This window comes from Anguilla rostrata, chromosome 1, assembly GCF_018555375.3.
Source record: "Anguilla rostrata isolate EN2019 chromosome 1, ASM1855537v3, whole genome shotgun sequence".
NCBI lineage: Eukaryota > Metazoa > Chordata > Actinopteri > Anguilliformes > Anguillidae > Anguilla > Anguilla rostrata.
In genome coordinates this window covers 53,934,573-53,962,455 of record NC_057933.1, presented here as the reverse complement: position 1 = coordinate 53,962,455, position 27,883 = coordinate 53,934,573, and the positions used below count along the sequence as shown (strand labels likewise).

At 49.7% G+C, this 27,883-nt stretch overlaps 1 protein-coding gene across 1 annotated transcript in view; it reads right to left on the bottom strand.

The window, feature by feature from the left end:
- Nucleotides 1-25,632, bottom strand: part of LOC135259018 (prolyl endopeptidase-like) — a 29,909-nt gene extending 4,277 nt beyond the window's left edge. The window contains exons 1-13 of the mRNA XM_064342832.1: nucleotides 25,438-25,632; nucleotides 24,586-24,660; nucleotides 23,873-24,006; nucleotides 23,585-23,715; nucleotides 20,132-20,341; nucleotides 19,822-19,943; nucleotides 19,087-19,192; nucleotides 17,430-17,621; nucleotides 14,288-14,485; nucleotides 5,989-6,092; nucleotides 4,241-4,377; nucleotides 768-862; nucleotides 213-344 (exon numbers count right to left, since the gene is read on the bottom strand). Coding sequence (XP_064198902.1) covers nucleotides 213-344; nucleotides 768-862; nucleotides 4,241-4,377; nucleotides 5,989-6,092; nucleotides 14,288-14,485; nucleotides 17,430-17,621; nucleotides 19,087-19,192; nucleotides 19,822-19,943; nucleotides 20,132-20,341; nucleotides 23,585-23,715; nucleotides 23,873-24,006; nucleotides 24,586-24,660; nucleotides 25,438-25,479 — 1,678 coding nt within the window. The 5' untranslated portion in view covers nucleotides 25,480-25,632. The remainder of the gene's footprint in view (nucleotides 1-212; nucleotides 345-767; nucleotides 863-4,240; nucleotides 4,378-5,988; nucleotides 6,093-14,287; nucleotides 14,486-17,429; nucleotides 17,622-19,086; nucleotides 19,193-19,821; nucleotides 19,944-20,131; nucleotides 20,342-23,584; nucleotides 23,716-23,872; nucleotides 24,007-24,585; nucleotides 24,661-25,437) is intronic.
- Nucleotides 25,633-27,883: the final 2,251 nt, after the last annotated feature.

Genomic DNA, 27,883 nt, shown 5'->3' with positions numbered 1-27,883 from the left:
CGCAAGCTTTGGCAGTGTTCTAGAAATGCATTCACAAACAATGGAGCATCCTGAATTTGACTGACAGACGGAGGCAGACTGAGAGAGAAAACAAACAGCGAGAAACAGAAAGAGAACGAAAGAGAGGGAGCGCCAGCGGAAAGGGAGAAGCGCGCCCGAGCGGACGAGGCGATGCCGGCGTCTCCTAAAGGAGCTTTGGGGCGGGGCCGTACCCACGAGCAGGCCCCCGTTGGAGCCGCCGTTGATGGTGAGCTTGCTGGGGGACGTGTAGCATTCCTTGACCAGGTACTCGGCGGCGCACTGGAAATCGGTGAAGCAGTTCTGCTTGTTGGCCAGCATGCCCCCTGCAGACAGCAGAGAGAGGCTGCACTCACACCCCTGTGACTCTCACCTGGAACTGAAGCACAGCCCCACCCAGCTAATCCCCACTACACCCAGCATAGGCAGCTTCTACACAGGCAAACCTGTACACTGAGTGCTCTGAAACCGCATTAAGAACACTAAGAGCGTCATATCAAGCATACAAACACTTAATACTTCATTTATCTGTGTAGCACCTGAGTATGAACTTAGCACTAAATATCTACAGTATACTGTGCTATTGACAGCTCTATTAATGTGCTTTTTTACCTTAGCTATTTGGACTTGGGACAAAAGTGTCTGCCAAATGAACAGGGGTAAAATGTTTCTCTCGTGGCAGCTGATGGCAGCTGAGCGTTTGCGTTTGTGACCGCGTTTCGTACGTCCGAGGCGCGTGTGAACGTTACCTTTGTGCCAGGTTTCTCCGTACTCCCCTCCGCCCCGGATGTTGGCCACCGCCAAAACTCCGCCCAGGTGCCTCACGAAGATGAGCCGAGAAACGCTGCAAAGCCGCCAAAGGGAGTCAGCCACTCAGCCCTACCCCACACGCAGCTGCGCGGGTTACTGCCTCCGCAGAGACCACAGCACGTCTAACGCTTTACACTGAGATCTCTGCGTTTCTCAGCCCGACTCCACACACAGCTGCGCGGGTTACTGCCGCCGCAGAGACCACAGCACGTCTAACGCTTTACACTGAGATCTCTGCGCTCAGCCCGACTCCACACACAGCTGCGCGGGTTACTGCCTCCGCAGAGACCACAGCACGTCTAACGCTTTACACTGAGATCTCTGCGCTCAGCCTGACTCCACACACAGCTGCGCGGGTTACTGCCTCCGCAGAGACCACAGCACGTCTAACGCTTTACACTGAGATCTCTGCGTTTCTCAGCCTGACTCCACACACAGCTGCGCGGGTTACTGCCTCCGCAGAGACCACAGCACGTCTAACGCTTTACACTGAGATCTCTGCGCTCAGCCTGACTCCACACACAGCTGCGCGGGTTACTGCCTCCGCAGAGACCACAGCACGTCTAACGCTTTACACTGAGATCTCTGCGTCTCAGCCCGACTCCACACACCAGCTGCGCGGGTTACTGCCTCCGCAGAGACCACAGCACGTCTAACGCTTTACACTGAGATCTCTGCGCTCCAGCCCGACTCCACACACAGCTGGCGGGTTACTGCCTCCGCAGAGACCACAGCACGTCTAACGCTTTACACTGAGATCTCTGCGCTCAGCCCGACTCCACACACAGCTGCGCGGGTTACTGCCTCCGCAGAGACCACAGCACGTCTAACGCTTTACACTGAGATCTCTGCGTTTCTCAGCCCGACTCCACACACAGCTGCGCGGGTTACTGCCTCCGCAGAGACCACAGCACGTCTAACGCTTTACACTGAGATCTCTGCGCTCAGCCTGACTCCACACACAGCTGTGCGGGTTACTGCCTCCGCAGAGACCACAGCACGTCTAACGCTTTACACTGAGATCTCTGCGCTCAGCCCGACTCCACACACAGCTGCGCGGGTTACTGCCTCCGCAGAGACCACAGCACGTCTAACGCTTTACACTGAGATCTCTGCGCTCAGCCCGACTCCACACACAGCTGCGCGGGTTACTGCCTCCGCAGAGACCACAGCACGTCTAACGCTTTACACTGAGATCTCTGCGCTCAGCCGACTCCACACACAGCTGCGCGGGTTACTGCCTCCGCAGAGACCACAGCAGTCTAACGCTTTACACTGAGATCTCTGCGTTTCTCAGCCCGACTCCACACACAGCTGCGCGGGTTACTGCCTCCGCAGAGACCACAGCACGTCTAACGCTTTACACTGAGATCTCTGCGCTCAGCCGACTCCACACACAGCAGCGCGGGTTACTGCCTCCCAGAGACCACAGCACGTCTAACGCTTTACACTGAGATCTCTGCGCTCAGCTGACTTTCACCACACAACTGGCGGGTAACTGCCTGCGCAGGACACAGCACGTTAAGCTTTACTGAGATCTCTGCGCTCAGCCTGACTCCACACACAGCTGCGCGGGTTACTGCCTCCGCAGAGACCACAGCACGTCTAACGCTTTACACTGAGATCTCTGCGTTTCTCAGCAGTCACATTTCAGACTGCACAGCACAATACATGAGCGGGGCACAGAGACTGCAGGCCTGCTGCATTCTGACAACAAACCCAAAGCGATTAGAGAACATTTGGACACACTCAAAGAATCCACAAAGCACTTATTTCACTTCACATTACATTACATTACATTACATTACAGGCATTTAGCAGACGCTCTTATCCAGAGCGACTTACACAACTTTTACATAGCATTTTACATTGTATCCATTTATACAGCTGGATATATACTGAAGCAATTTCGGTGAAGTACCTTGCTCAAGGGTACAACGGCAGTGTCCTACCCGGGAATCGTACCTGCGACCTTTCGGTTACAAGCCCAGTTCCTTACCCACTGTGCTACACTCCGTCCTCATATTCATATTCATTTTTATATGCACAGAACTACAACAGACCCTACAGATCTCTAAAAGATAAACAGATTTAGATCATAGGCTTTTCCTCGTTAAGTAATCATCATGTGGACTTGCAGCCAAAGGACAAGAAACACTTGGCATTACAAGCAACACTACTATTATACTCCAGTGCATTTTTTTAAAACTTGAAAACGGAGTTTAAAAGGGCTTCACAAGTTGCGGCATTAATTGTCCAATAGCGGACAATTACTTTGTGAAATGTGGACAAACAGTAATTACGTGGTGTGAAACCATTAAGGCTCATTAACGCTTCAGCGCTCACTCTCACTCGATTTACTCCAGGCCTCACAGCGACTCTGCACTGAGAAACTACGGTCTCCAGACTTTACAGAGAAATGGAATCCCCATCAGATATACAGGGCTGCAGGGCTTCTATGAGAATTTGATATGAATAAGAATAAACAGTGCAGTCTGCTGCCTGAGAATCGTGAATACTAATGAGAGATCATGTTTCTGACTCTGTGGATGCTAGAAGTTTCCATGAGCGAGACAAATTGCTCCCCTCAAATGTTAGCCAAGCGCAGGGCTTCAGTGGGCTAAAATAACTTTCCCCACGAGAGCTGGCAGGCAGTCAAGGTGACCTTTTTTTATTTTTTATTTTACAGGCTTTATCCCCAACCCCCCCACCCCACCCCACCAAATCTGTACAGAAAAACCACACTTGAGTGAAGTATTGAGGACAAGACTCCAGCCTCTTAGTTTTAACTAGATATGATAGCCCTTCCTGTAGAAGCCTTCCTGTAGCCATATGTAATGGTGAATACTGTTTCTGTACTGTAGCAATGTATGCTCTAGCTAAGCAGCAGTTCCAGTTGTAATGGATCAGGTCCTACCTGTAGCTATGCGTAATGGTCCAGTTCTACCTGTAGCTGTGTGTGATGGGACAAGTCTTACCTGTAACTAGGTGTCATGGGACAGGTCTTACCTGTAGCTAGGTGTGATGGAACAAGTCATACCTGTAGCTATATGTGATGAGACAGGTCTTACCTGTAGCTGCGTGCAATGGGACAGGTCTTACCTGTAGCTAGGTGTGATGGGACAGGGCTTACCTGTAGCTATATATGATGAGACAGGTCTTACCTGTAGCTGCGTGCAATGGGACAGGTCTTACCTGTAGCTAGGTGTGATGGGACAGGGCTTACCTGTAGCTATATATGATGAGACAGGTCTTACCTGTAGCTGCGTGCAATGGGACAGGTCTTACCTGTAGCTAGGTGTGATGGGACAGGGCTTACCTGTAGCTATATATGATGAGACAGGTCTTACCTGTAGCTGCATGCAATGGGACAGGTCTTACCTGTAGCTATGTGTAATGGGGCAGGGCTTACCTGTAGCTAGGTGTAATGGAGATATTAAATCCTCCATATCCATAGAGAAAGGCAGGGTGGGATCCATCCAGCTTAATGCCCTTCTTGTGAACGATAAACATGGGGATCTGAGTGCCATCTTTACTGGGGTAAAATACCTGCAGGCCACCAACACACAAAGAGAATTCCCATGAAGGTCCATTGCAATGCTACTGAACACCATCACAACAACCATCACCTCTTAAACCAATCATTCGCCACAGCTGTCAATGTCTGTGCTGACCAATCAGGCTTCAGTGCCAAGCAAAGGGGCTTTAGAGGTTGAAGTGGCTTAAGTGGCTTTCAGAAGCAAGTGGTGGAAGGTCAGCACTGGAACTAATGTAAGAAAATACTGCATGTTCAAGTGTTGATACAAGGCAAAACGGTTGCCTGGCAATAGAACTATAGAACTTTGACCCATTCCACAGGCCCCACCGTTCCACTTGTTGTGATGATGGCTAAGGTCTTAGGACTGAGGAGCGACATGCCTGGGCTGTCAGACCCACTCAGAGAACGGAATCGGCCAATGTCTTTTTCTGCTTCGGCCTCCCTGTCTCCCCTCCCCCAACCAGGGATTCACCAATGACCAGCTTCCATTACTCATGAGAACCACAGTAAACATCCCACATGAAAGCATACCCTCACAGACACACACAGACACACACACAAAACACACACGCTAAGGATATCAAACTCTCTGCACCTCTATTAATAGAACCAGATACCAGAGGCTCCTTCACATTCTAAGGAGCAGAGGAGATCAACATTAGTATCATAACTGCTCCCTGTACATGTGCAAGCAAGCAGACACACAGACAGACACTGTGCCATGGGTTTATAGCTCAGAAACCTCATAGTTTACAGTGCAGTTAATAGGGCCAGTGCACATCCGCATTTGCCTTCAATGGCTGTTGCAAGAGAGTATGAGACAGAACAGGACCCAAAGATTTGCTCCTAGGAAGGAGGGAGGGAGAGAGAGAGAGAGCAAGAGCGAGCAAGAGAGTGTGTGCAAGCGAGAGAGAGTGAGTGAGAAAGAGTGTGTGAGAGAGTGAAAGAGAGAGTGAGAGAGCGAGAGTGTGAAAGTGCGAGTGTGCGTGCGTGCGTGCGTGCGTATGTGAGTGTGTGAGCACCAGTCTGTGCATGTATGCATCTCCAGCTCATTCTAAATGGCTGCATGTCAGCTGTGGATTGTGACAGCAGGGATTGTGTGCACTTCATTAATCTGCTGAAGGAGGGCCAGGTCTGGGGCGAAGAAACACGTCCCAGTACAGAGAGAGGAGAGAGGCATGGGGGGTAGAGAGAACTGAGCAAAGCCTTTGCCGAGAGCTTCAATCAGCACACACACACACACACACACACACACAGACACACGTGCAGAAACACACACACACACACACACACCCGCACACAAAGTGCTCGCACAAGCGCGCAGAGCCAATTAGCGGCGCAGTTTGCTTAGCGTCCGCAACAGACGGCGTGTGGAGTGCGCCCCAGCCAGAGCCCGGCGCCGTTATTCTTAGATCCTCCCCGGAGAGGAAGAGCCCTCTGCCACAGCGCGCCAATCAAAGCTCGCCGTCCCCGTCCCCCGAAACCCCCAGCAGGTCCAGAGCCTCATCCCCCGAAACCCCAGCAGGTCAGGCGCCCGCCGCCCCCCCCGCGGAGCTCCCAGCAGCCCCCGCCCCTCAGAGGAAGAGCGCGGGGCGGAGGCCGCACGGACGCGGGCTGCCCACCTGCGTGGTCTGGTAGTCCTCCGGGGTGAACCCCTTCACCGTCACCTCCCGGAACACATGGGGCTCCAGCGGCTCCCGGGTCAGGTCGCAGTGGTAGATGATGGCTGAGGAGAAAGAGAGAGAGGGAAGTTAGAGAGGCGGGGGCGATAAAGGAGGGAGACGGGGAGAGAGAAAGGGGTACGGGCAGAGGGGAAAAAAACAGGATGGGGAGAGGGGAGGAGAAACGAGAACGCGGTCTGGAAGGGTGTCGGGCCAGAAATCTGGGCCAGCTCCGCCTTTTCTCCGCCTGGGGCAGAGAACTATCCATCAATCTGAACCCCCCGAATCCCTGGACCACCGCCCAAGTCCCCATAACACCTGCCTGTCCCACTTTCAAAATGCCAATGCCCCAGAGAGGTAAAGCTGAAGGGTAGAGCATTGAGCCTGGTCCAGAATACCCCCCCCCCACCCCCGTCCCACACTACTTCCAGCAGAGGTCATTCAAGGAGAAGATGAATGTCCGCTATCTAGATTAGTAGTGTCGGTCACAGGCATCAGAAACTCCTATTCCTAACTGATAAATGTATATAATATAAACAGAATAGAGGTATGCAGAGGTAACACTATCTTTATTTGCATCCATTCAAAAACAAAATCATCGGTGTCTGTACTCGGATAGAAATCTGGAAATGGGCATGGCTTACAAAAAAACAGTTGTGTACACAAAAGATCCTGCCTATTTCATAGCCTAATGCCGCCTGGCATTGCATCTGCTGTACTTTCCAAGCGCAAAGAATGAATCATGAGTGCAACACGTCATTTCAATTTTAAAGCTCTATTTTGCAAACAGCACTAACCTAGACGTTCTGAATGATTAGCAGTTATATATAGGCCTAACTACGGTCTCAGCTCCCAGCACCAGAGTACCGAGCAAGACTGTCCAAACACTGGACTGCCCGACGGATCCAGGAGGCAGGTTCAGAGTGGAGTCCTGCTGGACAGGCGGGGTGAATTCCCCTTGCTCTGGTGCTGACCGCAGTATGACTCGCTACTGTAGTATCAAACAGAGGCCTGATAAAACCCGACCAGGACCGGGACCAGGACCAGTCATTTTACATCAGGCTCGGTTCAGGACGGGTTCTCTGTAGCAAGCCCTTTAAATTTTCAGTGCAAAACATGGAACAAGCTGGATGGCAGCAGCAGACAAGTTAGTCTAAGTTAAGCTACGCAAGTGACAGAATGAATGCCTCGGAGAGAAAGCTATTGTCAGGGGAGTACGACGTGAGACAGCAGACACCGAAAAGAAAATCCAAGGTCTGGACAAACCTTTTACAGGGTTTTAGATTGAGCTGCAAACAAAAGCGGGGGGATGGTAAAATGCAAATACTGTGATCCCCCAGGTTGCAAACTTTTAGGAGACAACTAGATTAAGCAACCTCACTTTCAAAAACAAGTCCAAGCAAGCAGGGAATAGAGTGATTGTGGACCGGGGGATGGGGGGAGGGGGGGGGGGGTGTGTCGATTGTCGTGAAAGTAACCATTGCCGTGGAAAAACAGGTCGCTTGTTACATTTCCAAAGAAACGACCAGATTTTTTAAAACAAGCTCACAAACTTCCCATTGTTTTAAGCGACTATGGAAAAAGACAAGTACAAAATTGTGTATTATAAGCAGATTTGCCAATTCTTCCCCAAACAAAATATCAAAGATACCTGAAACCAGGGTGTATCTACTGTACTGACTTATTTATTAAAGTTAAAATTGGCTTCAGATCAGTTTGGGCTTTCAAAATGCTGCAACACGGGGGCTCTTGGACGGGTCGGGCTGAAATCTTTCAGGCTCATTTAAAGTTCTAGTAAGATGAGCCCATAGAAGAAGAGCTTACGAATCATCACCATTCTAAACACATACTGCCATTTACACTCCCAGCCTTGGGAGTCCTGATTGAGATAAAATACTTCATTAAAATGAGCAGGCTGAACAGGCTGCCTGAGAAACGTCTCATTTCTGTTCCTGAGGACTTTTAATGAGATCCTAACAGATGAGCAGAGAAGAGCCACGGGGGAATGCACTCTGCTACCCAGCCCACAGCACAGAGAGAGACAGGGGGAATGCGCTCTGCTACCCAGCCCACAGCACAGAGAGAGACAGGGGGAATGCGCTCTGCTACCCAGCCCACAGCACAGAGAGAGACAGGGGGAATGCGCTCTGCTACCCAGCCCACAGCACAGAGAGAGACAGGGGGAATGCGCTCTGCTACCCAGCCCACAGCACAGAGAGAGACAGGGGGAATGGGCTCTGCTACCCAGCCCACAGCACCACAGCACAGAGAGAGACAGGGGAAGCGCTCTGCTCCCACCGCACCACCAGCACAGAGAGAGACAGGGGGAATGGCTCTGCTACCCAGCCACGCACAAGCACAGAGAGAGACAGGGGGAATGCTCTGCTACCCAGCCCACAGCACAGAGAGAGACAGGGGGAATGCGCTCTGCTACCCAGCCCACAGCACCACAGCACAGAGAGAGACAGGGGGAAGCGCTCTGCTACCCAGCCCACAGCACAGAGAGAGACAGGGGGAATGTGCTCTGCTACCCAGCCCACAGCACAGAGAGAGACAGGGGAATGCGCTCTGCTACCAGCCCACAGCACAGAGAGAGACAGGGGGAATGCGCTCTGCTACCAGCCACAGCACCACAGCACAGAGAGAGACAGGGGGAATGGCTCTGCTACCCAGCCCACAGCACCACAGCACAGAGAGAGACAGGGGGAATGCACTCTGCTACCCAGCCCACAGCACAGAGAGAGACAGGGGAATGCGCTCTGCTACCCAGCCCACAGCACAGAGAGAGACAGGGGGAATGCGCTCTGCTACCCAGCCACAGCACAGAGAGAGACAGGGGGAATGCGCTCTGCTACCCAGCCCACAGCCACAGAGAGAGACAGGGGGAATGGCTCTCTACCCACAGCCCACAGCACAGAGAGAGACAGGGGGAATGGCTCTGCTACCCAGCCCACAGCACCACAGCACAGAGAAGACAGGGGGAATGGCGCTCTGCTACCCAGCCACAGCACAGAGAGAGGACAGGGGGAATGCGCTCTGCTACCCAGCCCACAGCACCACAGCACAGAGAGAGACAGGGGAATGGGCTCTGCTACCCAGCCCACAGCACAGAGAGAGACAGGGGGAATGCGCTCTGCTACCCAGCCCACAGCACAGAGAGAGGCAGGGGAATGGGCTCTGCTACCCAGCCCACAGACAGAGAGAGACAGGGGAATGCGCTCTGCTACCCAGCCCACAGCACAGAGAGAGACAGGGGGAATGCGCTCTGCTACCACCCAGCCCACAGCACAGAGAGAGACAGGGGGAATGGGCTCTGCTACCCAGCCCACACCAAGCACAGAGAGAGACAGGGGGAATGCGCTCTGCTACCCAGCCCACAGCACAGAGAGAGACAGGGGGAATGCGCTCTGCTACCCAGCCCACAGCACAGAGAGAGACAGGGGGAATGCGCTCTGCTACCCAGCCACAGCACAGAGAGAGACAGGGGGAATGCGCTCTGCTAACCCAGCCCACAGCACAGAGAGAGACAGGGGGAATGCGCTCTGTACCCCAGCCCACAGCACAGAGAGAGACAGGGGGAATGCCTCTGCTACCCAGCCCACAGCACAGAGAGAGACAGGGGAATGTCGCTCTGCTACCCAGCACCACAGCACCACAGCACAGAGAGAGACAGGGGGAATGCGCTCTGCTACCCAGCCCACAGCACAGAGAGAGACAGGGGGAGGCGCTCTGCTACCCAGCCCACAGCACAGGAGAGAGACAGGGGGAATGGCGCTCGCACCAGCCCTGCACCAGCACAGAGAGAGACAGGGGGAATGGCTCTGCTACCCAGCCCACGCACCACAGCACAGAGAGAGACAGGGGGAATGCGCTCTGCTACCCAGCCCACAGCACAGAGAGAGACAGGGGGAATGTGCTCTGCTACCCAGCCCACAGCACCACAGCACAGAGAGAGACAGGGGAATGGGCTCTGCTACCCAGCCCACAGCACAGAGAGAGACAGGGGGAATGCGCTCTGCTACCAGCCCACGCACAGAGAGGACAGGGGAATGGCTCTGCTACCCAGCCCACAGCACAGAGAGAGACAGGGGGAATGCGCTCTGCTACCCAGCCCACAGCACAGAGAGAGACAGGGGGAATGCGCTCTGCTACCCAGCCCACAGCACAGAGAGAGACAGGGGGAATGGGCTCTGCTACCCAGCCCACAGCACAGAGAGAGACAGGGGGAATGCGCTCTGCTACCCAGCCCACAGCACAGAGAGAGACAGGGGGAATGCGCTCTGCTACCCAGCCCACAGCACCACAGCACAGAGAGAGACAGGGGGAATGCGCTCTGCTACCCAGCCCACAGCACCACAGCACAGAGAGAGACAGGGGGAATGGGCTCTGCTACCCAGCACCACAGCACAGAGAGAGACAGGGAGAATGCGCTCTGCTACCCAGCACAGAGAGAGACAGGGGGAATGGGCTCTGCTACCCAGCCCACAGCACAGAGAGAGACAGGGGGAATGCGCTCTGCTACCCAGCACAGAGAGAGACAGGGGGAATGGCACTCTGCTACCCAGCACAGAGAGAGACAGGGAGAATGCGCTCTGCTACCCAGCCCACAGCACAGAGAGAGACAGGGGGAATGGGCTCTGCTACCCAGCACCACAGCACCACAGCACAGAGAGAGACAGGGGGAATGGGCTCTGCTACCCAGCACAGAGAGAGACAGGGAGAATGCGCTCTGCTACCCAGCCCACAGCACAGAGAGAGACAGGGGGAATGCACTCTGCTACCCAGCCCACAGCACAGAGAGAGACAGGGGGAGAGCGCTCTGCTACCCAGCCCACAGCACAGAGAGAGACAGGGGGAGAGCGCTCTGCTACCCAGCCCACAGCACAGAGAGAGACAGGGGGAATGCGCTCTGCTACCCAGCACAGAGAGAGACAGGGGGAATGGGCTCTGCTACCCAGCCCACAGCACAGAGAGAGACAGGGGGAATGCGCTCTGCTACCCAGCCCACAGCACCACAGCACAGAGAGAGACAGGGGGAATGCGCTCTGCTACCCAGCCCACAGCACCACAGCACAGAGAGAGACAGGGGGAGAGCGCTCTGCTACCCAGCCCACAGCACAGAGAGAGACAGGGGGAATGCGCTCTGCTACCCAGCCCACAGCACAGAGAGAGACAGGGGGAATGCGCTCTGCTACCCAGCCCACAGCACAGAGAGAGACAGGGGGAATGCACTCTGCTACCCAGCCCACAGCACAGAGAGAGACAGGGGGAATGCGCTCTGCTACCCAGCCCAGCAGCACAGAGAGAGACAGGGGAATGCGCTCTGCTACCCAGCCCACAGCACAGAGAGAGACAGGGGGAGACAGAGAAGGGAGGGACAGAGACAGAGGGGGAGAGAGGGGGAGAGAGAGAGAGGACAGAGAGACAGAGAGAGAAAGAGAGAGAGAGAGAGAGAAGAGAGGGACAGAGAGAGAGGGAGAGAGGAACAGATACAGAGGGAGGGGGGGTGAGAGAGAGGGGAAAAGAGAGGAAGAGAGGGAGACAGAGAGAGGGGAAGAAGAGAGAGGGAGGGAGGGGAGGGAGAGGGAGAGAGTGAGAGAAGGAGAAAGAAAAAGGGAGACTGAGGGGAGGCTGAAAGAGAACAAGCAAAAGCAAGCAGAGTGAGGGAGAGGAAGAGTTATCGGAGGTAAAAACAGAAATGGAGAGAGCGAGAGAGAAAGACCCTCTCGCTCAGACGCACCTTGTTAACATAGCCGCTTTAACCAGCAGCTCACAAATACAATCTTCCCTTTTGGCACATACAGTAGGACCCCTCCACACCAGGTGACATGCTGCTAACAATCTGCCAGGAGGCAGGGGTTCAGGGGGACACCCAGCGCCTAATTGGAGGGGGGTGCAAGCACACATCTGACATGTGACCCGCCTGGACGGAGCTGTCGAGCCCCCCAGGGCGGTGAATCACTGCCATGGCGGCCCACTGGCCACACTGTCACAGACAAAAAAAAACAGGGCCTGTTACAGAGAGATGGGGGGAGTATTCATCGGTCTGCTTTAATCTGGGTGTCTGAAAGAGGGAGAGGGGAGACAGGAGAGGAGAGGGAGATGGAGAAAGCAGAGAGGAGAGAGGGAGAGAGGGAGAGAAGAAGAGTCCAGCTGTCTGTCCGTCTACTCAGATCGTCATGCAGTGAGCACCAAGGCTGTCAACAGTCCTCATAACTGCACTTCGAAAATCCTCACCATAAAAATGCAGGCATTCAACCATGTTCAGAAGCACATTTAAATATCATTAGATGGCAATGGCGATCGGCGCGCACACGTTTGGCAGCAGCCTTATGCGCGGTGGGTAACGCGCCCGGATGAGGGGGAGAGAAACGCGCTCACGCGCGGTTGCTCAGACGCAGGCGCCGCCGGCTCCTCTATGCTGGACGCGCGGCCTGCCAAGCAGGGCCCATCAGATTGCTAGCGGCCGCGCCGTCGCTAAGCTCCATTTCACAAGCGACGTTCTGTCCCGCCGAATTCCGGCGAGCTGCACGGAACATTTCACACGCGTTAACGCTCGGGCACTGAGGAGATCTCCCCACGAAAGGCTGGCTCACCTTCAGCCACGGCGCTCCAGCCTTAGTATCAGTAGTGCTGTGAGCGGCTTTCCTTCAGTTGGCCATCTGTAAACAAATAGCTGCTACAGCAGAGATATATATATACATATATGGGAGCTACGAGACTACGTGAGAAGGGTAAGGGACATGTTCTGCAGGCAGAAGTTTGAAAGTGCTCTTCGTTTACACTTTCGGTGTAGTTTTGCCATTAGAACAGACCTAACTTTTCTGACATTTGAAGTACGAAATTGGGCCAGACAGCCTTTGTGAGTGCGAGCCCTCTCTCCCCACACAGAGGTCCTGAGAAAGCAGAGCCCTGCTCCGGTCTACATACGGCAATAAAGAGGGAGAAGACTTCACGGCACCGCAGGGAATAAGGGCGTCGATACACATTCACATTTACATGCGGTCCGTGTTGTGCAGGCCTGAACATCCATTTTTTGGTTCAATTTTAACAAGTTCTCATCCAGCTCGATAAACTACAAAGGTCTCATAACTCGAGGACTAATATACTGGTTCAAAGCCCGCGTGACTAGACACCATGTTTTTGGGGAACCCAGGGGAAAAGAAATGTAATTACATAAAGTAATTAGTGAGAATGAACCTGTCTTGTGGATATACGTTTTTTTGAAGGACACCAGAGGCATTAGCTGCTTTCAGACACACAGGTGACTAAGCCGCTGGGTTCGCTACGCTCTGAGGAGAAACAGGTGGGAGAGAAGGCAGTTTGGGTGGATGGGTAAACGGACCCCCGTGGAGCGCGCTCTTTTTACACGGCGGAGGGGAGAGACCTTCACACGCCGCCGCACTGCTCACGGCGGCGTGAGAGACGGGCGTGGCCACGTTAGCGGGAGGAGGTCCGAGGGGAGCCGGCTTCTCCAGGCCTGTACGCAGCCTTCCAGCCAAACGCAGCACAGGGAGACCTCAGACGCACGACCGCCAGCTCCCAAACACGTGACCTGGCTGCAGTCTCCACACCAGTGATGAGGTTTATTAGAGAAGACCTCTGTGCTATTCACTGCATGACTAATTCATATTCAAATGGACAGTTCATCCAAAAGTGAAATTGATGTTTCCACTTATACGGACAGCTATCCACCCAGACAGTTTAGCAGAGATTTGACGAGTTCTCCAGATACCCGCTGCAGCTCACCCTGATCCAACAGAGTTATCTGGAGCGCTCAAAGCGCCAAAAACTTACATTTGAAAAACTCGACAGTAGCAGCTCTTTCCAAATATAATGCCACAGTTACTCAAAAACTTCCAGACCTTGTTGGGCACAGTTTCATCGAGCAGTCCTGTCAAAGTAGGCCAAGTGTGTATATCTGTTCAAGTCTCAACCTAAGCACGCCAATATTCTGGGGCACAGCATTGTTTCAAAACACCGTTTCAGCATTGTATTAACAGTGCTGACACTGCACCCCAGAATACTGTGAAATCTTAAACCTCATTTTTGGGTGGAGCAGTGGTCTATGCTATTTTAGCACGTACTACGTCAATGGTTACAATGTATTCTCCATAGCCTTTATCAATCAAAAGGGATGAGATGGTATAATCAGAAGGATCTGTAACCTGATGGTTGTTGGGTTAGGGTTACGGTCATTTACACAGGAAGTGACCGCGTGTCATGTGATGCGGGACATGTGACGCGGCGCTTCCCGTACCTGGGGAGAGGAAAGAGGTGAAGTAGTAGAAGATTTCCGAGTCCTTCTTGCGCCCGGTGAAGCCCACCACGGACCCCACGTCCAGCGGGAAGGTGCGGAGCTCCGCCCCCGTCTCCAAGCGGTACATCTTCAGCACGTTCTTCACATCGTGCAGGAAGCAGACAAACAGGCAGGTGGCGTACGAGCAGGTGGCAAACACTGGGAGACAGGGAGAGAGAGCATGAGAAGGGGGGGTCAGGCGTCAAATTTGTATCATCTCAAACCTTTCAAAAAGTGATGCAGTGGTTAATCGCTTTAAATATCTTAACACTGAGGGATGAAAAAAACGCGGAAAAATATTTTCCATAAAAATACGGCACACACAAACATTCATTCTTTCGGGACAATTAAGCTGCATGAGGTAGAATGAGCTTTGGTACCTCAGTACATAATGAGAAGGTACTGTTTTACTCCTGTTGGCCATTTTTCATTGGATAATACAAATGCATTATTAATTCATATATAACGTACAAAAAAATGTATTAATAGGTGAGGGAAAAAATTGTGAACTTTTAACATTCAAAATGCTCTTGGTTCATATAGCAACAAATGCCAAAACTGAAAACAATGTATTCCACAGAGAGGCTATGAAATTTGCTGGCTAGTCCATTTATCCAACAGCAGAACTATTGTGTATGAAACACATTAAAAAAAACACATTTTTGTTCACTTATTTCACTGATTCCACCTCAAAACAATCACCTCCAGTACAAATTGGAGCAGTCTGAGCAATCATGTTGGCAGCAGTCAGGACACACACTGATTAAACAGAGGCGTTTACTCAAATGTCTCTCCACAGTAGAGAACACACAAACAAACAAACGACAGCGAGCGGCGTCGGCTTTCATTTCCTCTCTCGCTGTCAGACCATCTCTGGGCTGCTCTCCCGGCGAGAAAACAAAAGTGGCAAACAGAAAAAGCACGCAGCCCGCCCTGTCGTCTCTGGACCGACTTCAGCCCGCTGGGATAATCGGGGCGGGCGATCTGCGTTCGGGTCCACGAAGGAGGGAAATGAAAGGGCCTCTGGCTCCTCGAGACAAAGGGGGAGCGATGCATGAAGGGAGAGCTGTTATCTGACCTTTTCTCTCCATCTCAGCCACACACCTTTATTCTTCCTGATGAACAGTCCTTCTTGCCCTTTTTTTCCCCTTTACAGGAGACGCGGTGGGCAAATATTCACCCGGCCCTCGCTGCCAAAGGGCCTTTCTGCGGGAGGGCTTGTGCCAGAAACAGCACATCAAAGCGCTTCAAAAGGCCACTTCAAGACTGCCTCCGCAAACGAAGCCTCCACGCTATTATCATTCAGCGCTTTTCACCTGAAAATCACAGCTCGGGAAAAGTGTTACCTGGCTCCCGAACCCTATGACAGTTCAGAGCCACGATTTCCACACAGCCTCTGTGGAATCCCGTAGCTAAAGCCACTTAAGGGAGGGGGGCCAAGGTTGGAATCACCCAGCAACCTGAACCAAACCACAAGCTAGTCAGAGGAGTGACCGAGTGCAAATTAACAGGGAAAAAATGGCTTCTTAAACATAAAATCATTTTTGAAGTATTCCCTTTTATGCTGGTGTGCACGGATCCTGACTCTTGTGTAAGCCAAACTTCTTCGGTCTGCTCAGACGCTCATACAAGTTTTTGGCCAGGAACACAAACCTATCAACAGTTTCTGGCTCGAGTGCTGCTCGGTGACATGACACAATGTCGCCACAGCACGACCTGAAAAATTCTACTTCAACTGTCAAGAAGCACACCAGCCTTCTTGTAAATCCAGGAAGCACTCACTAGAGATGCTCATCGGCTGTGTGGGTTCTGACTCACCAGGCCTCGTGAGGCCAACGCTGGTTTAATGAACCTCAGGGTCTGCGGGTTTTCATTTTAACCCTGACACCGGCTACCATCCCAGCCTTGTAGTGAGATAACTGGACTGCCACTGTTGTAATTCCTCCCCTCATAACCGTGATAAATAGCACACCTTGTATCTCTCCAGGACCAGGGCTGGCCACCCCTGCTGTACATCTTTGCGGCCTCCAAACTGACTTATTTCCACGGCAGGACCAGGCAATGAACAAAAATGTCTACACACAGCACAGACACCCAGTCCGCGTGTTATTTATTTACCTCCCCGTCTCTGCGAGGCAGTGCGAAATGAAATTGCTTTCGTTTTCAAATAAATAAAAAGATGCTCCTGCTGCACGGAGTCTCCCCCGCCCCGTACAAAAGCAGGCTGTCTGCATGGGTGACACATGGAGCCAAGGCTCCCTAAATCAACAGGAAGAGGACTTCGGCGTCCCCGCTCCCACGCGCCCGTCACTGAGCGCGATGCTAAATCACGGATTTACACCCCTCCCCTCCGCTCCGCCGCCCCCCATGACTGATGGCGCGTGCATGCATCTCACCCCCACACCGTAACCCCCGTGAGGGGGAGCAGGAAATTAATTTCTCTGGCGGCACGCTCCGCTAGCCCGCCGCGCACAGCTCCATGAAATGGCCCTTAACTCATGGTTACGGATGAATTTTGCGGTCGTTGAGCCGCGGATGCGTGGCAGCGGGGAGCAGACGTTTATGCGCCTCGTAATGACAGAGAGGCTCGTGACACGCTCAGCTCTCACGAGCGTCTGTAAGGGCAGCAGCAGACACACTCATACCCACTCAAACACGCACATGCACCCCCTTACAGTCCAGCGCATGCACATGCATCAATTGGTTTATAATAGCAATGTTGAGTGGCAGTTAAAACTGTAATGTGGAGCAGTGGCCAGAGCAGCAGTGTGGAGGAGTGGCCAGAGCAGCAGTGTGGAGCAGTGATCAGAGCAGCAGTGTGGAGCAGTGGTCAGAGCAGCAGTGTGGAGCAGTGGTCAGAGCAGCAGTGTGGAGCAGTGGTCAGAGCAGCAGTGTGGAGCAGTGGTCAGAGCAGCAGTGTGGAGCAGTGGTCAGAGCAGTGTTTAAAGTAGTAACGAGAGCAGCAACAGGCAGTTTAGGTATCAGGATCTGAGCAAAGGGCACAGAGTCCAAACCCCCGTATGTGAGCTCTGTGCTCTACTGGGGGATGCACTGCGGACTTGGCGCAGTATAAACACGTGACACAGGGTGTAGGCACTCTTACCGATGACATCCTTGTCGTGTTGTGGGATGAGCTCCTTCCAGTCGGCCATGTCGGGATGGCTGAAGTCAATGTTGATGAGGCGATACCGAGGGGCGTGAAGGTTGGTCTTAAACGTGAAGACGGAACCCTCGTTTGTAACATACTCGTACTCTGCATCGAAGTTGTCAATCAGCTTCACCCACGGCAACAGACCTGTCAAAGAGATGACAAATGCCCAAGGGAAATGAAGCACACAGAGAACAGGCCCTGCCCATGATCTCGGGACTATGACCCGAGTACATTTCAGACATTTGGAACAAACAGTTCAATTAACACTCAGGCGTGACCAGTGTGATGAATTCAACAGGGAGAAACACAGATAGGCCACCTTTTGAATATTCAAAGGAAGGCACAAACTCTTTTGCAGGAAAAGGTAAACCTTCTTTTGAGAAATCATCCAGGGTATAGCAAAGCCCTTTTACTGTAAATCTGGTGACCCATTTCTCTAAATATCATAAATTTTTATCGTAATTTCTCAAAGATTTTCATGTAAATGCAAACCTTTGAGGATCTGGCATAAGTCGTGAAAGATATATTCAATTTTAATTCCTGAACCTGTTTTTTTTATTAACGCAGTCGAGCGCTCGGTGAAGGTGCGGGCGCAGCCGCGGAGGCGGGGGACGGAGAGGGGCGCCGTGCGCGGCCTCGCCTCTGATTAGATTTAGGCAGCGCCTGTGAAGGGTGATGAATCAGGGCTGAGTGCGACCCCCTCCGCTCGGCGGCAGAAAGGCGCGTCTGATTAGCCCCGGCTCCGCTTCATCAAGCGCACTCCAACAATCACACAAACACGTCCCCCAATCAGCGCAAACAAAGGGAATCAGCGCCGCCGCACGTCCGGGCGCCCGCCTGAGTCACCCGCTTCATTATCCGCCAGATTATCTGCGGGGGCCTCTGATTGCGTTTCGCCGTCTCATGAATATTAATAACCCCCCCGCACCCCCCCCCCCGCCCCCGGGGCTCGGCTCTCGGCTCCGTCGGCGGCGGATCGGGGCGCGACCGAGCCCAGCGAGTTTCCGCGGCCGACGAGGGCCTGAGGGGCCGCGTGTCGCACGCAGGAACGCTCCCCCCCGCCCCTCGCCGTTTCGAGGCGCGATCCGCGCTCAGCCGAGCGCTCGCACCGTGATATCTGGCCCGTAACCAGGCAACGGCGACATCCTGCGGTTCGCGCTGCCGTGTTTCTGCCCGATTTCTCTCCCTCGCCCTCAGACATCGGGGGTTTGGCGTTGGCTTTAACAGGGGGCCCTAGACCGTCAGCGTTGTAAAAGCTGTTTCTGTGGCATTTTGTACAAAATGACCACAACCCAGGTAAACCCCTATTTAAATACATAACATGAACATGTCAATTAAAACATTTTTTTTTTTTTTTTTTATTGTTTGGGACTAAAAAAAACAAAATGTTGATACTGGAATAATTTAAGGGTCAATGCCATTGGGGATTAAAAAACATCTTTCAGTAAACCACATTCTCAGGAGCACTTACAGCAGCAGTTTTGGCTCTTATAGCAATTTCACTGAGCATCAAAGTTTCCCTATTGAGGCCATATTGTGCGATTCCCTTGTCTGAACACCCCTCCAACGGGAACCCTGAAGCAGATCGTGTTAGGCAGGGGCAGCTCACCCGTGATGCCCTGGGGGATGTCCTGGAGGTCACAGTACCAGAGCCTGTTCACAGGGTCACAGCCCTCGTGGATGGACAGCAGCACGTAGCGCCCGTCATCAGACACCTGCAGAGAGGGAGACTCTCACCTGTCAGCGCAGATCAGACACCATGACTGGTCTGCACACAGCAGAGTCTACGCTCTGCACCTGTTTAAACTGCACACCAGTCTACTCACCTGTTTAAACTGCACACCTGCCTGCACACACCTGTTTAAACTGCACACCTGCCTACCCACCTGTTTAAACTGCACACCCATCTACACACCTGTTTAAACTGCACACCTGCCTGCACACACGTGTTTAAACTGCACACCCATCTACACACCTGTTTAAACTGCACACCTGCCTGCACACACCTGTTTAAACTGCACACCTGCCTGCACACACCTGTTTAAACTGCACACCCGTCTACACACCTGTTTAAACTGCACACCTGCCTGCACACACCTGTTTAAACTGCACACCTGCCTGCACACACCTGTTTAAACTGCACACCCGTCCACACACCTGTTTAAACTGCACACCTGCCTGCACACACCTGTTTAAACTGCACACCTGCCTGCACACACCTGTTTAAACTGCACACCTGTCCGTACACGATGGTGTCAATGCTTTCCACCAGTTTAAACTGTACATTTTCCCACATGCTTTACACAAGTCTGGAGTATACTACAATTCACACTTCACACCTTACCTCAGCACCACTCATCCACTTTGGGTGGTCGGGGAACTCTGCGCACAGGATGTCCTGAGACTGGGGGGTACCCAAAACATGGTAATACAGCTTCTGGTGTAGGTTTGTGGACGTCTCTGTGCCTATGGGCAAATGAAGCAAACAAGATGAGCACTCCAACAGAGGAAAAGATGTGTACTTCACGCAGTCTGTTTGTGAGGGAGGGCTTGTGCGTAATGCGCTGTATGTGTGTGTGTGCGTGTGTGTGTGTGTGTGTGTGTGTGTGTGTGTGGGCGCATGCACCCGTGTGCGTGTACACATCTCATCTCACCATCGCTCTTGCCGTCCTGGGTGGGGTAAGAGTTGTAGAACAGGCCCCGGCCGTCATGGGTCCAGGACATGCAGCTGAATTTGACGCGCTCCAGCCGGTCCTCCAGCTCCACCGCGCCCTCCACCCGCAGGAACCGGATCTCCACCCAGTCCGAGCCGCTCGCGCTTATTCCGTACGCCAAACACTCCCCGTCCTCCGAGAAGGCATAACCTGGGAGACACAGATCATATGTGCTCACACCCATATAGGGCGATATAGCTCAGGAGGTAAGACCGACTGTCTGGCAGTCGGAGGGTTGCCGGTTCAAACCCCGCCCTGGGCATGTCGAAGTGTCCTTGAGCAAGACACCTAACCCCTAACCTCTAACTGCTCTGGCGAATGAGAGGCATCAATTGTAAAGCGCTTTGGATAAAAGCGCTATATAAATGCAGTCCATTTACCATTTACCATTACACCCGTTGCCAAGGGGACCCAAACAACAACCATTCTAGGGATAAACCCTGAAGAACTTTTCTTGCCAGTGTGCAACATTTTCAGCATGTGTACTCAAAAACAAATGGTTTGTCTACGCAGGAGAAATTATGTGTGTCCTTTCATGCAAGCCTAACAATCTATATACCATTAGAAATGTGATTTCATCAGCTAAAATGCACTTTGGTTGTCACTATAATATCTCACCACTGGCTAGCAGTGTACTGGGCAGACCTTATACTGTACAGGTCTAGTAATAGCTGGGGCACGGTGTGTCTCATCTGCTTTACTGAGGGACTGTTGGGCCAGTACTCATCAGAAAAGCTTGTACATGTACAATGGACATTCTGTCAATGCTTGTCCAAGTTAGCATGTTCTTTGGCCTACAAAATCACCGTGGTTTTTTTTTTCCGCTGGATCCTTACTGTGATAAAAACACTGACTTTACAGCGATTCATGACATCTGCGTTTTTCCAGAACACACAGAAGGTGAAGACCCCCAAGCTTGTTTCGCCACCCCGTGTTACAAAATAAGGAACCACCGTCGCCAAAACACTGGCATCCTAAAACCATTTTAGGATGTAGAACCGTGAGTTTTAACACTTTCAAACTGTATATCGTGTGACCAGACTGATGGAAAATTTCACCATAAAAAAGCTGAATTAATGCAAATAAACCTACTCTGGGACTTAAGGGGTTAATCACTCTGTAGAGGCTTATTTTGATGCAACTGCCAAGCTAGCTGTACATTATTCAGCCTGTACCACAGCAACTTATCAAAGAAATGAATTACCAACCAGAAAATCATGTTTAATCTGATTTTGTTTAAATGTTGACATTTCTATGATGTATATTTGTCTAGCTTCCACTCCAAAATGAGTTCCCACAAAAAACAATTGCTTGGATTAGTAAGCAGGCAAAAACAGAACTGGACCCCCTGTAAAAATACGGATTTAGACTACTAGAATCTCCAAGCCCCTCTCAGTGAACTTGAGTAGAACAATTAGAAGAATCAGTTATCTCAATGTTATTTTCATAGTGCCATTTAGAAAGACCACCAGTGAGCATGTTCATTAGATTCCCAGTGGTGTCAGTTTAGAAACACCACTGGTATGGCAAAGTGGTGTCGCATAAAGCCTAGCCACTAAAAGACATGAAAATAATTTTCACAGTGGTTGTTGATGAAAGGCAAAACAAGTCTTCCACTGGAGAGGTTTCAGTAACACAGGATTCGGTATTTTTTAAGCAGAAAGAAATTTGTGCTGCATTATTAAGATGTCTCCTTCATAGCAATCAAATCAGAGTGGAGAGCTGACTCTACTGATTCGCAAAACCAGCACATAACACTAATAATATTCAGCTTGGAAATGGATGGACTGATCTAGGTCACGTCGACTGTCCAAAAGACAAACCGCACACAAAATAGGCAGAGGCATCTATGACAACAGCAGAACTTTTAAACGATGAGCTGATTTCACATCCGCCTTCTTCGTTTTGACTGCGTGCAGGTAAACAAAACAAGCAGACAGAAAGAAACCGGTGTGAAAGTAGCCTATATATAGGCATAACCCCCAAGCAAGTGCGCCTTGAAAGCAACAAATAAATAATTCCAAAAATAGCGGCACAAGGACAGGATTGGTCCAGTGAATCAGCTCAAGAACTCCACAGAGAGTAAACTAAATGAATACTAATGAATCCTCTGGTAGGTTTTTTTCTTTTTTGAGAAAAGTTAAGTGGGGCATCTGTTAAACAGAGATTCAAATTTGTATGGCCTTGTGGATTTTAGACAGTATTTTAGTTTCAACATTTAAATGTCTTATTTAGTGTAACTGCACTGTGAAAGACAACACTTCTTCCAGAATAAAACCTACATTCTGCCAAAATCAAAATATCATTGAAACAGTCTTACTTTTCAGAGCAGCTAGTTGTAAAAGGTATTCATGAAGAACATGTCTGACCTAGTTTCAAAATGTTTAACATATATCAAGCCAACCTTCTTTCCCTCACATGATACCATCTTGTGGACAAAATAATAATGACAGGCTGTTCGACCACAGCTTGGCTCTCATCCATGAAAGGCCAGTCCAAATGCCAGTGTGGTCACAGACAAACAGAACAAGGATAATCCACTAGCAGCCCCTTTACACTGGCAAAACTGAAACCCACGGATAACATTCCCACAATGCTAAGCTAAAGCTTTACCTAGAGAACATGACAACTTGCATCAAATTGTGGACACTTTGGCCCAAGTTATAACTAAGTTATAGCCTAACATTTTCATGGATGACAAACAAATTAACAATACATATGCAAAGCCTACAGGCTGCTCTATATAGTCCCATACTTTCTTAAACCAAGGTAATATTTATCCCCAATTAATCTTTAACTACATTTCCTTTCAAATACAAAACACCTATAATGCTAAACACAAAGCAAGGCATAATGTTCTCGCAAGAAAATCCATGTTTTTTGTCTGTTAATCATTTGGTGGCTACATTCATCAACACTGCATATCTGGTTCGGGAAATGCATGCGCCTTATTTAAGGAAAAAACTAAATACCAGCATCAGAAATAAAATCGGCTCCTCTCAACCCATCATGATTGAAACTATCTAAAAAGCCAGCGGTACCCACAATGCACTGCAATGCAGGGGACGGTTTTTGGAATTCCCCAGGTTACAGGCTAACAGAGCATACTGCGAAAGCAACTCAAACTCGTGCTCACAAGCTTGGATCAAATGGGGTTAAATACGGCTCAGTTCAAATGTGCCAGTGCAAAAGGGGTACAGCTGACCACAACTGTAAAGCAAGTTATTATTATGGGATGCCCAAGTATCTGTATCCCATAATCCTTCACATGTTGCATGCTTCCTCACTGTAAACTTGTATCTTTCACATATTCCTATTTAAAGTATCTGTGGTGTGGCAACCATATCTGGCCCCTACTAATCTCCAGTATCAAGCAGTACTATTAATTCCCACCTCTCAAAGCGACCGTGCCATCCTCAGAGAAGGTGTTTGGATCCAGGAAGATAGTCGGCTCTGCCTCCAGGGTCTGCTGGACATACATCACGCTCTGGTTCTGGAGGCCCGTGTTGTAGAAGTGGAAGTATCTATAAGAGAGGGGGGAAAGGAGGTGCAATAGGGGTTTGAGTAATCTTTCATACAAAGCCCACGGCTCAGCCTCTAGAAGAAGCTTTGTACCTGCTCAATGTGATCACAGGATTGGATAACTATGCTCCAAACCCCACCCCGACCCCCATCACATACCGACTCCCCCTTTTAAAGGGGCAGCTGTATTTGGGGTAGTCATACAGCTCAGTCATGCGCTCCTTAAAGAGGTCCCGGACGGCACAGCCCTCCAGAAACGGTACTGTCAGCTGATTCTGGGCGTTCACAAAGGCCTGCAACACAGCCAAACCAAATCACTGTAATACCATCAACAAGGGGCACTGGTAACATCGTTTGCAAACATTCCCACAATGCCCAGCTGAAGTTTTATCATGGCAATATGGCTGCATGTATCAAGTTTTGGACCCTAAATCTTAAAAACATTGTACAAGTATAAAAGGCAAATTAACAGTACATATACAAAGCATATAGGTTACTATCTATGGACCTGTAAATACACACTAGCAAAGAGCAGTCTATCAAACTAAGCAAACTGAAATTATGACAAGTTACAGCAAAGCCTACTTTGCCCCATACCTTCAACAAAATTAAACAAACTTTACTCGAAAACAAAGCAACACCATGTCCATCACCTTGCTATGTCCAGAGAATGTGGTCCATCAAAAAGATTCTTCGCATAGGTTTAAAGTAAAATATCCACAGCTTGACCATTTCTCCAGTATTTACTATTTCTTATTATTCTTACAAAACATATGTGAATAGGGATCGACAGAACGTGTGTTAATCCTAAATCTTTAACGTAATCAGCCAAGCACGTTTGGGGAACCGCAGGCTGGTGTTGGTTGTCTTACCTGCGTCTTCTCGCTGTCCGGGTCCTCCAGCCAGCTGTAGGGGTCCGGCACCTTCTCTCCATGGTAGTCATCCACCTGACAGGAATCACATGATCGGTACCAAAATACATATGAACCAGATTATACACGGTCTAACGTTTAGATTAGTTCACATTTAAATAACTTCAACTCTCGATAAAGCAGCAACCGCGCAGATATAGCTAGCTACACACTACACAGTGATCTACACGGCAAATTTCAAGAAGTAATTTATCCAGCCAGAGGTAACGATACATTCTAGCAAAAGCTGTAACTGCGACAAAATAGTGGTGAATACAGGAGTGTCCAGTATTTTAAGAACAACCTATGATACATTGCTAACGCTACTAAACAAATGTTATAGTCTAGTGTTAGATTAATCTGGCAGGTAGCTAAGTAATGAACTTGATATTCTAGCTAGCATTAGCCGTGTTGTCTCTACCTATAACATGTAACGTTAGCGTAATTATCCAAGTCAATGATAAAGAGCAAAACGCTAAATTGTTAGCAAATACATGACAATTAATTTAGCTAATTAGCTAGCTAGCCACCTAAAACGCGGCTATTTTGACTAAGCACTGAGACTGTATATACTACCTCTAGTTAAACTAGCAAGAAATAGAATTGACAAACAAGCATACACAAAAGATCCTGAATTCCAACTGCAGCTAGCTAACGTTAACCAGATATCTGGTGAGTTCGCTCGCCCATTCTTGTGGGCAGAGCAGGGTTTCTAGTTAGTCTAGCTTGTTAACGTGAAACAAAGCAAATGAGAATATTCATTTCAGATACCGGCTCCAGTCCTTAGCTGTATAGGCACACGTTTCTACTTACAACCGACTCGTCGCGGTACGCGTTGGGGTATTGGAAAGGCATTTTACAATCAAATAAGAGACCCAATAAAATGAACAGTTATAAATAGTAGCTCGGTAAATTAACAGAGCAATAAGACAGTGGCTGTTATAAATCCTAACTTGCTTCGTAACTGGAAAACTAGGACCGGTCGGGATACGGCAGTCAATAAGTGCACAAAGAGCAGGAGCCGAAAGGCGAGAGAGCCGAATAAAAGTAGCTAAAATTTAGAGGGCGCCATCTATTGTTAGAAAATTTTTATGATGCCGAATTTCTCTATTTTCGATGGTGCTGATGGGGAAATTATCAATATTTTGTGGCATGACGTGGCAATAATATACATCCACTGATTTAAAATAATTCTTCACAAAACCAACTTCCTTCTCATAACACATCATTTCAACCAGGTGTAAATAGAAATTGAGGGTAGCTGTCTCTCTGGTTCCCTTTTTCCAAAACATGTACTGTTTTTTAATCAACTACCCATTCCTCTTTCAAAATAATCTTTGGGACCCTCACCAGTTTTTGAGCTGACTACTCAACAGACACAACCTTGCACTCCCCACTGCAAAGGTAGCTTCTCTCTCCTCCATTCTGATCCTCCTTGACATCTCTGCTGCTATTTACACAGTTGACCACCACCCCCTGATTACCTGGTTTGAAGACTCCAAAATCTCTCAACAGCGACCCCCCCCCCCACCAGCATTCCAGAATTCAGTCCATGGTCCTCTCTTCTTGTCCCATGGTTCTGTCTCCTCACATAGCCTGTCTTATCATTGCTACACTGACGACACACAACTCTTTCTCTCCGTCCCCTCTGTCTCCAGCCTGGACTACTGCAATTCCCTCCTTGCCGGTCTTCCTACCTGCACCATCAGACCTCTGCAGCTCATCCAGAATGATGCATCTCATCTGATATACATCATCCCCAGGCTCAGGCATGTCATTACACTGCTTATTTCCCTCTGCTGGCCACCACAGTCATCTCACAGCTAATTCAAAACTTTGGTGCCAGCCTATTGGGCAGCTAAAGGGGCAGCTCTGTTATTTCTTCAAAAGATCACCAGAACCTACATACCTACCAGACCTCTCTTTCCTGCTGCCTCTGGGCACCTGGCCCTCCCCACTCATTGCCCGCACTTCCACATCAATGTCTCCTGTTCTGGCTCCATGGCTCTCTTGATCCCCTTCAGACATCATTTCTTTCTTTCTTTCTTTGTATTTTCTTTTGGGATGATCTGTGTAAGGCATAGCTGTGTAAGGATGGGCTAACGGTCTAGTGACACTTTTTTTGTTGCAATTCGCATTGTTGTTTGTTAGCTTAACAGCACAGTTTTTGGTTATAAATGAGCCCTTTGTGCCTTCTTGGTCATATCACACCTTAGTATTCCTGAGAGTTAAATTGTAAATGTATATTTTACTCTGAGGTTCCCAACCCAGGTTTGGCGCTCCTGCATCTGCTGATTATTGTATGTCGCTTTGGATAAAGGCGACATACAATAAATGTAATGTGATGCAATGCTGGTTTATGTTTATGTTCTTAAAGTATAGCCAGTGAATGGTGTGCGTGCCCTGCGATAGTTTGGCGACCTGTCCAGGGTGTACTCCTGCCACTCGCCCAATGCACACTGGGATAGGCTCTAGCATCCCCTGCGATCCTGACCAAAATAATATATAGATAACCAAAATATAGATAATGAATGGATTGATGGATGGAAGTATAGCCATTTGTTAATCGTATTTAATTTGTCATTTGTGATAGTCCGTTTAATGAGGGATAATTTCCTCACTTAATTCCACATTGTCTGTAACATACTGTATATCCATCTTATAAATGATGAGTATTCAGTATTTCCAAAAATGCTTTTAATCAGATCAGTTCTCTCACAATATATGATGTCATTTACACGGTCGCCAATCAGTCACAGGGTATGCACACCATTCACTGGCTATATTTCAAGAACATAAACAAAAACCGGCAGACACAGGAGCGCCAAAACTGGGTTTGGAACCCCTAAGTAAAATACACATTTACAACCGCATCACTTAGCAATGTTTTAGCAAATAATTTATTTTGAGAAGCTGCATATTTAATGGATGGACTTACAGTTGAAATCAGAGAAGTCTGACTTAAAGCATGAACATTGGGTCTCTGATATGTAACAGTATGTAGAAAGTGAAGAGTTGAAAGAAAAAACAAAAAGAAATTAACCAAACCTGCGTTGTACTGAAATATGATTAAGTAATCTCTTATCCATTCCGTCACGCTTTGCCACTGGAACAATAATACAGTATATCTGGGGTCTGCAACCCAGGGCCTATGCACACTGTACATGCTGGCTTTCTTTCAATCCAATCTCTCTTCAGTTCTGGTTATTTAAGTTTTGTATTTCGGTTTTTCAATAACTTAGTTCGTAAGGAATATGAT